Genomic DNA, 15,823 nt, shown 5'->3' with positions numbered 1-15,823 from the left:
ACGCATGTTTGATTATTTTTCTCACATACATTTTACTTGCAACCAAATGTAAGCTTTTATGCAAGTTTTTCATCGCACTATCTGCAATGCTCCTTGGAATGTGCATCAAAATTAATGATGTCATCATTTACGACTTGGTTACTCAACATAAAATGATGATGTTACATTATTGTGAGCAGCGTCATATAGCATGTGACGGCTGTTTTTACTCCCCTGTGTCAGAGATCGATTTATCTTTTCGCTAGAAACCATCGGATAACCCTGTGCAGTATGTGAGAAATGTGGTACTCTACATATGTCTCATATTAAACTGACAGTTTATCACAGAATCACAATCTTCGTGTCGTTGAAAACTTGGTTTATAGCTTGTTTGATGACACTTCATTGTCATTTCTTTAAGAGGAATAGTTACATCTCCATGTATGTTCACATACGGTTTGCACATTGGTTACTTTGTTTTATAATATTACACTTCCTGGTTGTGAATATAGATTGTATACAAACAAATTGTTCCTTCTAGTATTATGTACTGTTCATAAATAACAGTAGCTAAAATGTGGATAAAAAGGTATCAACTTCCTTAGTGAATAGACAAAGGAATAGATCAGTTACTGAAGAAATGAAGGTTGGAATTGTTTTGGGTGGTCTTTTCAGAATTTATTAAGTCCATCTTTAAAGGTGTTGATGGATGGAGCTGATATAACGTCCTCTGGTAGAGAGTTCCATGGTTGAATGAGACAGTTACTGAAAAAATTGCTGTTTGTTGTTTCTGTAAAAGCCGTTTGAACAATTTTAGAGAGTGCTTTAGAGTTGATCTATATTCACTTGAATCAAAGAACGCTTTGTAGCTCTTCATCGTACCCTTTGTAGCTCTTCATCGTAACCTTTGTAGCTCCTCATTGTACCCTTTGTAGCTCTTTGTTGTAACCTTTGTAGCTCCTCATTGTACCCTTTGTAGCTCTTCATCGTAACCTTTGTAGCTCCTCATCGTAACCTTTGTAGCTCCTCATCGTACCCTTTGTAGCTCCTCATTGTACCCTTTGTAGCTCCTCATTGTACCCTTTGTAGCTCTTCGTTGTACCCTTTGTATCTCCTCATTGTACCCTTTGTAGCTCCTCATTGTACCCTTTGTAGCTCTTCATCGTACCCTTTGTAGCTCTTCGTCGTACCCTTTGTAGCTGTTTGTTGTACCCTTTGTAGCTCTTCATTGTACCCTTTGTAGCTCCTCATTGTACCCTTTGTAGCTCTTCGTCGTACCCTTTGTAGCTGTTTGTTGTACCCTTTGTAGCTCTTCATTGTACCCTTTGTAGCTCTTCGTTGTACCCTTTGTAGCTCTTTGTTGTACCCTTTGTAGCTCTTCATCGTACCCTTTGTAGCTCTTCATCGTACCCTTTGTAGCTCTTCGTCGTACCCTTTGTAGCTCCTCATTGTACCCTTTGTAGCTCTTCATCGTACCCTTTGTAGCTCTTTGTCGTACCCTTTGTAGCTCCTCATTGTACCCTTTGTAGCTCTTCATCGTACCCTTTGTAGCTCTTTGTCGTACCCTTTGTAGCTCCTCATCGTACCCTTTGTAGCTCTTTGTCGTACCCTTTGTAGCTCTTCATCGGACCCTTTGTAGCTCTTCGTTGTACCCTTTGTATCTCTTTGTTGTACCCTTTGTAGCTCTTCATCGTACCCTTTGTAGCTCTTCATCGTACCCTTTGTAGCTCTTCGTCGTACCCTTTGTAGCTCCTCATTGTACCCTTTGTAGCTCTTCATTGTACCCTTTGTAGCTCTTTGTCGTACCCTTTGTAGCTCTTTGTTGTACCCTTTGTAGCTCTTCATCGTACCCTTTGTAGCTCCTCATTGTACCCTTTGTAGCTCTTCATCGTACCCTTTGTAGCTCTTCATCGTACCCTTTGTAGCTCTTCATCGTACCCTTTGTAGCTCTTCGTCGTACCTTTTGTAGTTCTTTGTTGTACCCTTTGTAGCTCCTCATTGTACCCTTTGTAGCTCTTCATCGTACCCTTTGTAGCTCCTCATTGTACCCTTTGTAGCTCTTCATCGTACCCTTTGTAGCTCCTCATTGTACCCTTTGTAGCTCTTCATTGTACCCTTTGTAGCTCTTTGTTGTACCCTTTGTAGCTCCTCATTGTACCCTTTGTAGCTCTTTGTTGTACCCTTTGTAGCTCCTCATTGTACCCTTTGTAGCTCCTCATTGTACCCTTTGTAGCTCTTCGTTGTAGCCTTTGTAGCTCTTTGTTGTACCCTTTGTAGCTCTTTGTTGTACCCTTTGTAGCTCTTCATCGTACCCTTTGTAGCTCCTCATTGTACCCTTTGTAGCTCTTCATCGTACCCTTTGTAGCTCTTTGTTGTACCCTTTGTAGCTCTTTGTTGTACCCTTTGTAGCTCTTTGTTGTACCCTTTGTAGCTCTTCATTGTACCCTTTGTAGCTCTTCATTGTACCCTTTGTAGCTCTTCGTTGTACCCTTTGTAGCTCTTTGTTGTACCCTTTGTAGCTGTTCGTTGTACCCTTTGTAGCTCTTCATTGTACCCTTTGTAGCTCCTCATTGTACCCTTTGTAGCTCTTCATCGTACCCTTTGTAGCTCCTCATTGTACCCTTTGTAGCTCTTCATGGTACCCTTTGTAGCTCTTCATCGTACCCTTTGTAGCTCCTCATCGTACCCTTTGTAGCTCTTTGTTGTACCCTTTGTAGCTCCTCATTGTACCCTTTGTAGCTCTTCATCGTACCCTTTGTAGCTCTTCATCGTACCCTTTGTAGCTCTTTGTTGTACCCTTTGTAGCTCTTCGTCGTACCCTTTGGAGGTCTTCGTCGTACCTTTGTAGCTCTTCATTGTACCCTTTGTAGCTCTTCGTCGTACCCTTTCAATAGTATTTTTGACCTTGACATGTAATTGAGCCCATATGACAGATGCATATCAACTCTGGCTCTCATAATGGCTGATGGTGATTTTAGGTCATCTTACCCGAAGGGATAGCCATCATGCTTCGTCCGTCGTCGTCCGCCGTCCCCGTGCACCGTCCGTAAACTTTTCATATTTCAATCTTCTTCTCAAGTTCCACCAGTGGCATTGAACTGAAACTTGCCTGAAATGTTCCTGAGACGATCCCGACCAAGTGTTGTTATTTTTCGGGCTGATCCGAAATCCAAGATGGCCACCATAGTGGCCATCTTGAAAAACAGATTTTAAACTTCTTCTCAAGTTCCACCAATGCTATTGATCTGAAACTTGCCTGAAATGATCCTGATTTGATCCCGACCAATTGTTGTTATTTTTCGGGTCAGTCCAAAATCCAAGATGGCCGCCATAGCCGCTATCTTGAAAAACACATTTTAAACTTCTTCTCACGTTCCACCATTGCTATTGAGCTGAAACTTGCCTGAAATAATCCTGAGATAATCCTGACCAAGTGATGCCATTTTTTTGGGTCTGTCCGAAATCCAAGATGGCCGCCATCTTGAAAAAAATATTTTAAACTTCTTCTGAAGTTCCACCAGTGCTATTGAGCTGAAACTTGCCAGAAATGATCCTGAGATGATCCCGCCCAAGTGTTGTTATTTTTCGAGCTGATCCAAAATCCAAGATGGCCACCATAGCCGCCATCTTGAAAAAAAGTTTTAAACTTCTTCTCAAATTCCACCAATGTTGATGGGCAGAAACTTGCCTGAAATAATCCTAATATTATCCCGACCAACTGTTGCTATTTTTCAGCCAATCCGAAATCCAAGATGGCCGTCATAGCCGCCTACGACCTCCTAAAAATTTTGACATGGCAGCCACGGTGGCCATTTTGTAACATGATTGTGCAATCATGGTTTTCCTGAACAATGCCTATTTCAAACTTCTCAAATTCCACCAGTGGGATTCAGCTCTAACTTACCAGAAATTATCCTGAGATGGTCCAGACTAAGTGTTGTTGTTATTTATTGGGTCGGTCAGAAATCCAAGATGGCCACCATGGCCAACAGTGCCACTATATACTTGCTACAGAGAATACCGTCATACTACAATAATATAAGGGTCTTTAATTATAGAGTCAGATGACCGTTCAGGCCCTTGGACCTCTTGTTTCTGTAGCCTACAATGTATAGTGGAAACTTAGCAATACCTAGAGAGGTTGTTAAATGAATCCTTTACTATAGGTAGGCAAAGTATTTTTATTACTTTTATGAATAAAACTTCTTAGTTAAAAAAGAAAAAATATATATATATATATCTGATTATGTGTATGCAAATTCTATAACTGTATAACACTTTCAGAATCAGACATCGATATGGCAGATGATGAGTGGAAACAAGACATTAGGAAAAATTGGACTGTAATTATCAAGAATTTGGCTAATCCTGACGAGCTGTTAGAGTATTTACATCACAACATCACACCTCCACTCCTTAATGAAGAACAAATGAGGAAAATAAAGGTATTAACATTTTTATACGTCTGCTTTATGTTGACTTCACCCACACCAACTTCAATGCATGCTCTTTGTTAAAAAGAAGGATATGAATAAATGTTAGATGATATATGCTTTATGATCATTCAAACTTTGGGGCCCTAAACTTGGACAGTAAGATGTCTAGAACATGTTTGGTTTGTGACCCTGTACTTGGACAGTAAGATGTCTAGACCATGTTTGGTTTGTGGCCCTGTACTTGGACAGTAAGATGTCTAGAACATGTTTGGTTTGTGGCCCTGTACTTGGACAGTAAGATGTCTAGAACAAGTTTGGTTTGTGGCCCGAAACTTGGACAGTAATATGCTTAGAACATGTTTGGTTTGTGGCCCTGTACTTGGACAGTAAGATGTCTAGAACATGTTTGGTTTGTGGCCCTAAACTTGGACAGTAAGATGTCTAGACCATGTTTGGTTTGTGGCCCTGTACTTGGACAGTAAGATGTCTAGAACATGTTTGGTTTGTGGCCCTGTACTTGGACAGTAAGATGTCTAGAACATGTTTGGTTTGTGGCCCTGTACTTGGACAGTAAGATGCTTAGAACTTGTTTGGTTTGTGACCCTGTACTTGGACAGTAAGATGCTTAGAACTTGTTTGGTTTGTGGCCCTGTACTTGGACAGTAAGATGCTTAGAACTTGTTTGGTTTGTGGCCCTGTACTTGGACAGTAAGATGCTTAGAACTTGTTTGGTTTGTGGCCCGAAACTTGGACAGTAAGCTTAAGATGCTTAGAACTTGTTTGGTTTGTGGCCTTGTACTTGGACAGTAAGATGTCTAGACCATGTTTGGTTTGTAGCCCTGTACTTGGACAGTAAGATGTCTAGAACAAGTTTGGTTTGTGGCCCTAAACTTGGACAGTAAGATGTCTAGAACATGTTTGGTTTGTGGCCCTGTACTTGGACAGTAAGATGTCTAGAACTTGTTTGGTTTGTGACCCTGTACTTGGACAGTAAGATGTCTAGAACATGTTTGGTTTGTGGCCCTAAACTTGGACAGTAAGATGTCTAGAACATGTTTGGTTTGTGGCCCTGTACTTGGACAGTAAGATGTCTAGAACATGTTTGGTTTGTGGCCCTGTACTTGGACAGTAAGATGTCTAGAACATGTTTGGTTTGTGGCCCTGTACTTGGACAGTAAGATGTCTAGAACAAGTTTGGTTTGTGGCCCTAAACTTGGACAGTAAGATGTCTAGAACAAGTTTGGTTTGTGGCCCTAAACTTGGACAGTAAGATGTCTAGACCATGTTTGGTTTGTGGCCCTGTACTTGGACAGTAAGATGTCTAGAACATGTTTGGTTTGTGACCCTGTACTTGGACAGTAAGATGTCTAGAACTTGTTTGGTTTGTGACCCTGTACTTGGACAGTAAGATGTCTAGACCATGTTTGGTTTGTGGCCCTGTACTTGGACAGTAAGATGTCTAGAACATGTTTGGTTTGTGGCCCTGTAACTTGGACAGTAAGATGTCTAGAACATGTTTGGTTTGTGGCCCTGTACTTGGACAGTAAGATGTCTAGAACATGTTTGGTTTGTGGCCCTGTACTTGGACAGTAAGATGTCTAGAACATGTTTGGTTTGTGGCCCTGTACTTGGACAGTAAGATGTCTAGAACATGTTTGGTTTGTGGCCCTGTACTTGGACAGTAAGATGTCTAGAACATGTTTGGTTTGTGGCCCTGTACTTGGACAGTAAGATGTCTAGAACATGTTTGGTTTGTGGTCCTAAACTTGGACAGTAAGATGTCTAGAACATGTTTGGTTTGTGGCCCTGTACTTGGACAGTAAGATGTCTAGAACATGTTTGGTTTGTGGCCCTGTACTTGGACAGTAAGATGTCTAGAACTTGTTTGGTTTGTGGCCCTGTACTTGGACAGTAAGATGTCTAGAACATGTTTGGTTTGTGGCCCTGTACTTGGACAGTAAGATGTCTAGAACATGTTTGGTTTGTGGCCCTGTACTTGGACAGTAAGATGTCTAGAACATGTTTGGTTTGTGGCCCTGTACTTGGACAGTAAGATGTCTAGAACATGTTTGGTTTGTGGCCCTGTACTTGGACAGTAAGATGTCTAGAACATGTTTGGTTTGTGGCCCTGTACTTGGACAGTAAGATGTCTAGAACTTGTTTGGTTTGTGGCCCTGTACTTGGACAGTAAGATGTCTAGAACATGTTTGGTTTGTGGCCCTGTACTTGGACAGTAAGATGTCTAGACCATGTTTGGTTTGTGGCCCTGTACTTGGACAGTAAGATGTCTAGAACATGTTTGGTTTGTGGCCCTGTACTTGGACAGTAAGATGTCTAGAACATGTTTGGTTTGTGGCCCTGTACTTGGACAGTAAGATGTCTAGAACATGTTTGGTTTGTGGCCCTGTACTTGGACAGTAAGATGTCTAGACCATGTTTGGTTTGTGGCCCTGTACTTGGACAGTAAGATGTCTAGAACATGTTTGGTTTGTGGCCCTGTACTTGGACAGTAAGATGTCTAGAACTTGTTTGGTTTGTGACCCTGTACTTGGACAGTAAGATGCTTAGAACTTGTTTGGTTTGTGGCCCTGTACTTGGACAGTAAGATGCTTAGAACTTGTATTTTTTGGGCCCTTAATTTATGTGCTCGACTGAATCATTATATGTTTTACTGTGTATATTGATATAAAATATGACTACTGTCTGCTTGCCATACTCCAGAGTATGACTTCAAAGAAAGAGAAGACCCGAAAGTTGATGAGCACACTAATGTATGGAGATGACAGGGTCCTACCAGCGTTTGTACAAGCCCTACGAGCCACTAAGAACGAAGCTTTAGCTGACAAGTTGGGACAATGTGAAAACAAACTGACACAAGAAAGAAGACAAAAATTACATCTTGGCCCAAAGGGTAAGTTATGTTCATCATACATTTTTTCATCCTGCTATGATCAGATATCTCATCATAGGACCTCATGTTTACTGTATACATCACATGTACAAGTGTCAGGATGGTATTCTGAGCTATAACTTTATTTTGAGAGTCTTAACTTCCAATAATTGATTTTGATGTTTGTAATTCTGATCAGAAATAATAAAATATAAAGTGACTCTCGTAATTTTTCACTATTTATGTCACCCATGATCATTTGGTCTTAGGATATTAGGTTTGTGGCTCTCCATGTATTACTGGCAAAGTCACTAGAATTGTTTGATTTGTTAACATCTACAGAATGTTACACAGCCATGCGTTCAGTGCCTAGTACAGACAGATTTTGATCAGGACCAATCTATATTTTACTTTGTTAGTGTGGCCTCCTAGTATTGATGAACTGGAACAGATGCATGAAGCTAATGCTGAGCAGTGTGATATGGCTGATGTATTGAGGGGAGAGTATACACATCAGGAAGAGGTAGATATACTGTAAACAAACTTATATTAGTGCACTCATATTCTGGCGTAAACCACAATCGGTAACATATTTGCGCATCATAAATTAGCGCATCAACACTTTTTTTGAAATCAGCTATACTCTTCGTTTCTTAAAATAGATCTGTAAAAAAGAAGTCTGATGCTTGTAAGTGCTGTACTGACCACAGTTTTTTTTTAAAATTTTCATTATGGTGTGAGGTGTTTTTAGTTCAGAGATATTGCATATTAGTTGTCTTGGTGTGTTTGGTCAGTTATAACCAGGAATCATACTGAAGCAATTGTTAAAAACTGCTATGGACCGTCACCTCCTTTGTCCATGTTGCCTGACCCATGATTAACAAGGTGTCAGGCCGATGAGGAAAATATTGTATCAACCAATAATGAGATTTCCAAAACACCACAGAGTTCTCGAAAAAAAAGAAAACGGGGAGCATATAACACATTTGATAGTGAAAAGCGGACTAAAATGTCCAGATATGTCATTGAGAATGGGATAATGAATGCTGCCCATTAATTCATAGTGAATGAGAGTACAATAAGAAATTTAAAGAAATAATTTGTACATATAAAAAAGTTGATGGCCTCGAACCCAGGGAATTGAAAAAGGGTGATGTAAACCATTGCAAGCAGAGGGAAATTACTGCCGTTGGACATTTCAGGATATAATGATTTTAAACGATCTGTAAAAAGATATTTTCAGAATTTGAATGCGGACAGTGTTGATGATTTGCCGAAGACTGAAAGGTCAATCGGTTCTTTAAATGTGGACCTCAGGCTCACCACACTGAAACCCCTCCGTACTGATTGGATGGATTTGTCCTTTAAATTAGACTCACCACACTGAAACCCCTCCACACTGGTTGGATGGATTCTTCCTCGCCACACTGAAACCCCCCCCATACTGGTTGGATGGATTTGTCCTTTAAATCAGACACACCACACTGAAACCCCTCCATACTGGTTGGATGGATTCATCCTCACCACACTGAAACCCCTCCATACTGATTGGATGGATTCTTCCTCACCACACTGAAACCTCTCCACACTAGTTGGATGGATTTGTCCTTTAAATCAGTGGGTGGAATTAAACTGATATACATGGTGCTTACTGCACATACATGTGTGAAAATTAGCACACTTATGTCAACGTGAAAAGCACAAAAATAAGTAGGTTTACAGTATGAAGGGCTACATGTAATATGAATAACTTTCCTAGAAACCCTACAATAAGTGTTTATGTCTCTAATCTTATATGATTATGGTTTTAAACATTAGGAACAAATGAAAGACGTTTTGAAGAAAAAGATTTATTAAAGTTTGAAATTGCTTTATTAATAAGATTTCATTTGTTTGCCAAAAAATTATAAATGATTATGTGTGGATTTCTGATACATTTCTTTGACTTATAGGTTTTTTGTGGATTTTCTGTGCATTATTTTGACCACTTAGGACTGTGGATTTTCTGTGCATTATTTTGACCACTTAGGACTGGTCTAGATTTCTTATACTGTACAATTCTATGAATTTTGATGACTTTGTGTGGATTTATCATATATTTCTATGACCTATAATTATTATGTAGTTACAGATGTCAGAAACTATTTTATTTCTTAAAAAAATGCGTGCTCCGTATAGTCATTTGGTATACAGTTTTCAAAAAGTTGTTTTCTCATTGGCAGTAATCTAAATCAGAAAGCCTTGACCATTTGATATAGCATGTCTTGCCATATTTTGATCTCTTTTGTCTTAGCCAGCCTGTTAAAAAGTAGCTGTTTTATTCCTTAATAAGGTCTACACTATGACTGCTGAAAGAAGAGGCCTTGCTGTTATCATCAACAATACTAAGTTTAAAGACCCTACAAAAGACCGAATAGGTTCCGACGAAGACCGGGACAAGTTGTCACGGGTCCTTTGTCAGCTTCACTTTGACATTCGGATCTACAATAATGTGACTGGTGCTGTAAGTAACATTGTATTTACACAGGGTATTGTACTGTATATTTACACAGGGTATTGTACAGTATATTTACACAGGGTATTGTACTGTATATTTACACAGGGTATTGTACTGTATATTTACACAGGGTATTGTACAGTATATTTACACACGGTATTGTACTGTATATTTACACAGGATATTGTACTGTATATTTACACAGGGTATTGTACTGTATATTTACACAGGGTATTGTACTGTATATTTACACAGGGTATTGTACTGTATATTTACACAGGGTATTGTACGGTTTATTTACACAGGGTATTGTACTGTATATTTACACAGGGTATTGTACTGTATATTTACACAGGGTATTGTACTGTATATTTACACAGGGTATTGTACAGTATATTTACACACAGTATTGTACTGTATATTTACACAGGTTATTGTACTGTATATTTACACAGGTTATTGTACTGTATATTTACACAAGGTATTGTACAGTATATTTACACATGCTGAGGTGAAGGGATACCAAGTTTGTTCAAATAAATAACATAACAGTGTACCTACATTCAAGGTCACAAGGGACAAATATTCCTCAATAATCAAACAACGTTTTTTTCAATAGCCAAGAGGCCTTATACTGGGCATGTTATATGCTGTGATGAAGGGCTACCTGATTTGAATGAATTAGTGACCTTGACATATGTTTTAAACAATCAAAAAAGGTCCTTCTGCAAACTTAAAAGGCTTAGAGTGACAACATTTGCCAAGTGACAAATGGCTGCCAATCTACGGCATTGATATTCAAATGAATAACCTTAATACATTTTACAAGGTCATTGAAGCAAAGATGTGTTACCTTCAACCCACTTCTCAATGCCAGGTGATTAATACAGGCCCATTGGGCCTCTTGTTGTACATTTATAAGGGTATTGTTTCACTGCACATTGTTTTTTGTATCTATACAGGGTATTGTTTCCCAACCCTTTGTTGTATATCTATACAGGGTGTTGTTTCCCAACCCTTTGTTGTATATCTATACAGGGTATTGTTTCCCAACCCTTTGTTGTGTATCTATACCGGGTATTGTTTCCCAACCCTTTGTTGTATATCTATACAGGGTATTGTTTCCCAACCCTTTGTTGTATATCTATACAGGATATTGTTTCCCAACCCTTTGTTGTATATCTATACAGGGTATTGTTTCCCAACCCTTTGTTGTATATCTATACAGGGTATTGTTTCCCAACCCTTTGTTGTGTATCTATACAGGGTATTGTTTCCCAACCCTTTGTTGTATATCTATACAGGGTATTGTTTCCCAACCCTTTGTTGTATATCTATACAGGGTATTGTTTCCCAACCCTTTTTTGTGTATCTATAAAGGGTATTGTTTCCCAACTCTTTGTTGTATATCTATACAGGGTATTGTTTCCCAACCCTTTGTTGTGTATCGATCTATACAGGGTATTGTTTCCCAACTCTTTGTTGTATATCTATACAGGGTATTGTTTCCCAACCCTTTGTTGTATATTTATACAGGGTATTGTTTCCCAACCCACACCGAAATAAAGTACAAAAAAAGTATGGGAAAAAAGTACTAAAAAAGCATAGAAAAAGTATGCTTTTTTTGACTCAATTTGGAACCGATATTCCAACACGGTTCCAAATTGAGTCAAAAAAAGTACTAAAGTACAAAAAAAGTCTAACAAAAGTATACCTTTAGTACATTTTATTGTTTTCATTAAGTACAGAAAAAGCACAAATATAGTACAGAAAAAGTACATTAAAAGTACAATAATAGTATAAAGTGCACAGGGCCAAATTGATGGTGTACTTTTTTTGTGCTTTTATACTTTTTTAGTACTTTTACAGGTAAGTCCATAAAGTACAAAAAAAGTACAAAATTACAAAAAAAGTATGAAAATGGTACAGAAAAAGCAGGAAATTAGTACTGAAAAAGTAGGAAAAAAGTACCAATAAGGTAGGAAATTAGTACTGAAAAAGTAGTGGAAAAGTAGGAAAAAAGTACAAGAAAAGTAGGAAAATAGTACTAATAAAGTAGGAAATTTGTACTGAAAAAGTATCAAAAAAGTAGGAAAATGGTATTGAAAAGAAGGAAATTAGGACTGAAAAAGTAGGAAAAAAGTACCAATAAGGTAGGAAATTAGTACTGAAAAAGTGGTGGAAAAGTAGGAAAAAAGTACTAGAAAAGTAGGAAAATAGTACTAAAAAAGTAGGAAATTTGTACTGAAAAAGTATAAAAAAAAAGTACTGAAAAAGTAGGAAAAAAGTACCAATAAGGTAGGAAATTAGTACTGAAAAAGTAGTGGAAAAGTAGGAAAAAAGTACTAGAAAAGTAGGAAAATAGTACTAAAAAAGTAGGAAATTTGTACTGAAAAAGTATAAAAAAAAGTACTGAAAAAGTAGGAAAAAATTACCAAAAAAAGGGACTTAATTTAATGGTGTAGGAAATTAGTTCTGAAAGATAAGAGATAGGAGATAAGCTTAAATGAGAATACTGCATGCTTAAACAATACATACATCAGTCCCATTCCTAAGAGAAATGCACAATTGTATCAAGTGAAAACAAACATTGAAATACAAGATTAGTTATCCAATCACAATATTCCACTGAGTATAATTTCATGCCATAGCAAAGTCTTGATCTAATAAGCTCGAAATTTGTTTAAGGGTGAGGTTAAGGATTTACAGATGGACATCTATGTATAAGGGCAATAACTTTTGATAAATTATTCTAATATTTTTTTCAAGCAGGAAAACACAATTTTATATCATGTGTATGTAGGAGATCCAGACAAAAAAAATATTCTATTCTAAATAAAAAGGGCAATTACATTTGTAAAAATTGTCGAATCATAATTCCTCTTGAGGAAACACAACAAAAAAATGTAAATAAAAAACAATGCATAAATGCATACTGAATACAATGAAGTATGGTATATGCATAATGTTGCTTGCTTAAACTGGTCAAATCCAAGTAAGTGTGAATTCGAAAAATAAAATGTCTGATTCTCTTCATTCCTTTTTTGCTTTATGCGAATCATTGCCCTCAATTCGGACCACAATGCAATATCTTTAAGCTTTCCCTCACTTCAGAATGTACTGCATAATCTGTTGGAAGAAAGAGAAAATTTTAAAATATTTTTTATATCAAAACTTAGAATAATTGTGAAGATTTGTTTAATATAAAAATGTAGATAATTTTCCTTATATATGCACCTGATCACTTTACTGTCATTTATTACATGCATGTCTGCTTGGAAGTCTTTTTATCAAGAAAAGCTAGCCACAGGTATACAAGTTTAAAGCTACAACATAAAACTTTTAATTATAAGGATAAGTATTTTAATAAAAATCAAGCTACTCCAGAATTCTCTGACAGTTTGTTTCATCTTAAATTATGCTACTAACTATCAAAATACTCCAAAACACAGATTTTTTTTATTCAATCATTTCTTGATATCATTTTTTTGTGAATTGATCATGATCATGACATACAACAAATTTTCAATGGATTTTATTGACTTCGTTTTTTAATGTATTTTCTTCAAATTCCATATACTATAGTAGACAATTATTAGCTCATTTACCGATATTTTTACATATGTTCCCTAAAATATATAGATATACACATGTTGCCCGAAATGTGACGTTACTTTCGTTCTTATATTCTAACTTAAAAATGTCATTGCTATTTTTTTTTTAATTTTATGCAATATCTCTTGAAATCAACTACAAAAAAATCTGTAAATATTATCAGAGGAATAAGCAAATAATTCTTTACATGTAAGTGAAATTTCAATAAATTCCATTGAAAAACGAAGTCATAAAAATTAATTGGAAATTTGTCAAAATGCATGAAATATGTAGTAAAGATATTACGAATTTACCGTTAAGTGACAGAAATAAAAATGCAATATAACTACGTCGAAGTTCGTCAATAAAGAAATAAAATTCTTCTTGTTCTCAATATTTGGGTGCTATCAATCAGGATGCTTATAAAATCCCAGGCGTATGGTAGCATAAATCTGTAAATTGAATACTTACGATTGAAACACACGTGGATCTAGCAGTTCTTTGTTAATTAAACTCGGGCCCTGTAAACTGTAATCGGTGATGAATTCATTATGAAAACCCTGAAACACGAAGTAATCAAGTATTAATATTAACATGTGTAGGCCCCTATTCACCTATATAATGTGAAACGATGTAGGAACGCGCAGAAGACGAAATAGATTTAAATAATAAAATTGTAAACTTACCTGGTCGCGATATCTGTGATATTTTCGGGTGAAAATGAGCATTTGTCGCCAAAAACAACAAGAAAGCTGATATTCTTTGGCCACTTACTGACAGATAGTCGATCTTCTTCAGTTAGGCAAGAAAATGAATTTCGTGTTTAGGCTATTCTATATCAAAATCGTGTTTGTTTATGTTTCTTCCGTAGATAAACATCCGGTGAAATTCAAACATGGCTATCAGACTTCCCGCTAAAATCTCGCTGTTTGTTGCATCATGGGATAAAAAAAGTTTTGTCGGAGATCTACTGTATCGATTTCATTCTTTTATTACTTGTTTTTTTTATATTCTACTTCCTTAACCTCTATTGTTCCATACTTTTGGTATTACTACTTCAGCATTTAAAGCTTGCACATTGCACAAAATGATCGCACGAAGCGAACTCGTCAAATCTCGGTAGATTCCGTAAACCGAAGTAAACAAACGAGATCACGGCCCCGAGGTCATAGGTGAACCGACCGATGGTAATCTGACACAGGTATAAGCCTTGTCAGTACCTGTTATGTAATCCGGATGTTTTGTTTAAATGAGGGTAGGCACCTGTGTTCTGATCATAGTGAAAGGCAGTCAAGCTTGACAATATAAATTGTTATAATTAACGCCGCGGGCATAAGACTTAGTCTAAGAGGGGCAATATGTGTACAGGTGAGACGGGAGGTACACAGGTAACTCCAATAAACAATAAAGCTAGGTGTGATTTGCCATTACAGTCGACTGTCGCTTATATTAATTAACACCACGGGTGAAATTAACTTTCCGTACGACGTTAAGCATATATCCTGATCGCTTTGTTAGCTTAACACACAGGTTTCAAGATTTAGTTTAAAACAGTTGAAATATTTTTGATCGATCTTGGTGTTGCAGTTATTCAAGCCGTCTACTATATCAATTAAAATATTTATGATAGATCTTGGTATTGATCTTGATTTTTGTATACAATAGAGTATTTTATTTGTACACACAACACTCCTACGAGATCATTCTACAACAGATTAGAGTACAGCTACATTGTGTCGTTGTCCGAATTATCGTACGATCTTGCTAAAGAAATATCAGACAAATTAAAGTTTTCTTTTTGTGTTCACTTTCACCATTTCAATGAATGCGATGTAATTCTGATTTAAATACCGGAATATTGTTCCTTGATCATGCCTGTTTGTTGTCAGTCAAGCCATATCGAGATCGAGATCATCACAGCGCTTGACTTCAATATACGTTTTACAAAGAAGCGTCCGAGTGACTATATCAGTATTACACATGTTTATATGAGTATATCGGTGAATATTTTGACAGAACACGACGTGATTTCGGGTGCAATTATGAGATGTAATCTTAAAACCACGTATATCCAGCAAGTATATGATATGCAGACAAAGAGCAGGTGATTTTAATTTCATTTGAATGAATTAAAAGCGTATTACAGGCACGGACACGGGCACATGTGTGTTCGTAGAGTGATCCCCGATCTGGTAGAGGTTAACGTTTGGATAAACGAAATGTTTTAAACTCCGTTAAAGAGTTTATAATTAAAGCCAAAATACTGTAACTTTAAAGAACGATCTGGAACAAAATTTTTATAGAGCTAAGTTTTGACGTTCGTCACATGAACGTATAGTAACATTCATCAATGTGAAGTTTATTACTTCTGAGATGCATATGGAAATACAAACGAAAAGTGACAAAGAAATCACCGTTAAAATGTGT

At 37.0% G+C, this 15,823-nt stretch overlaps 1 protein-coding gene across 3 annotated transcripts in view; it reads left to right on the top strand.

Annotated features, from left to right (window-relative positions):
- Positions 1–15,823, top strand: part of LOC117328816 (caspase-3-like) — a 29,582-nt gene that overhangs the window by 1,280 nt on the left and 12,479 nt on the right. For all 3 annotated transcript variants that reach the window (XM_033886379.1, XM_033886380.1, XM_033886378.1), the window contains 4 exons: positions 4,264–4,424; positions 7,137–7,326; positions 7,725–7,828; positions 9,638–9,808. In XM_033886379.1, coding sequence (XP_033742270.1) covers positions 4,278–4,424; positions 7,137–7,326; positions 7,725–7,828; positions 9,638–9,808 — 612 coding nt within the window. In that variant the 5' untranslated portion in view covers positions 4,264–4,277. The remainder of the gene's footprint in view (positions 1–4,263; positions 4,425–7,136; positions 7,327–7,724; positions 7,829–9,637; positions 9,809–15,823) is intronic.

Source organism: Pecten maximus, chromosome 6, assembly GCF_902652985.1.
Source record: "Pecten maximus chromosome 6, xPecMax1.1, whole genome shotgun sequence".
In the NCBI taxonomy this organism is placed as follows: domain Eukaryota; kingdom Metazoa; phylum Mollusca; class Bivalvia; order Pectinida; family Pectinidae; genus Pecten; species Pecten maximus.
This window is presented reverse-complemented; position numbering and strand designations above follow the sequence as displayed.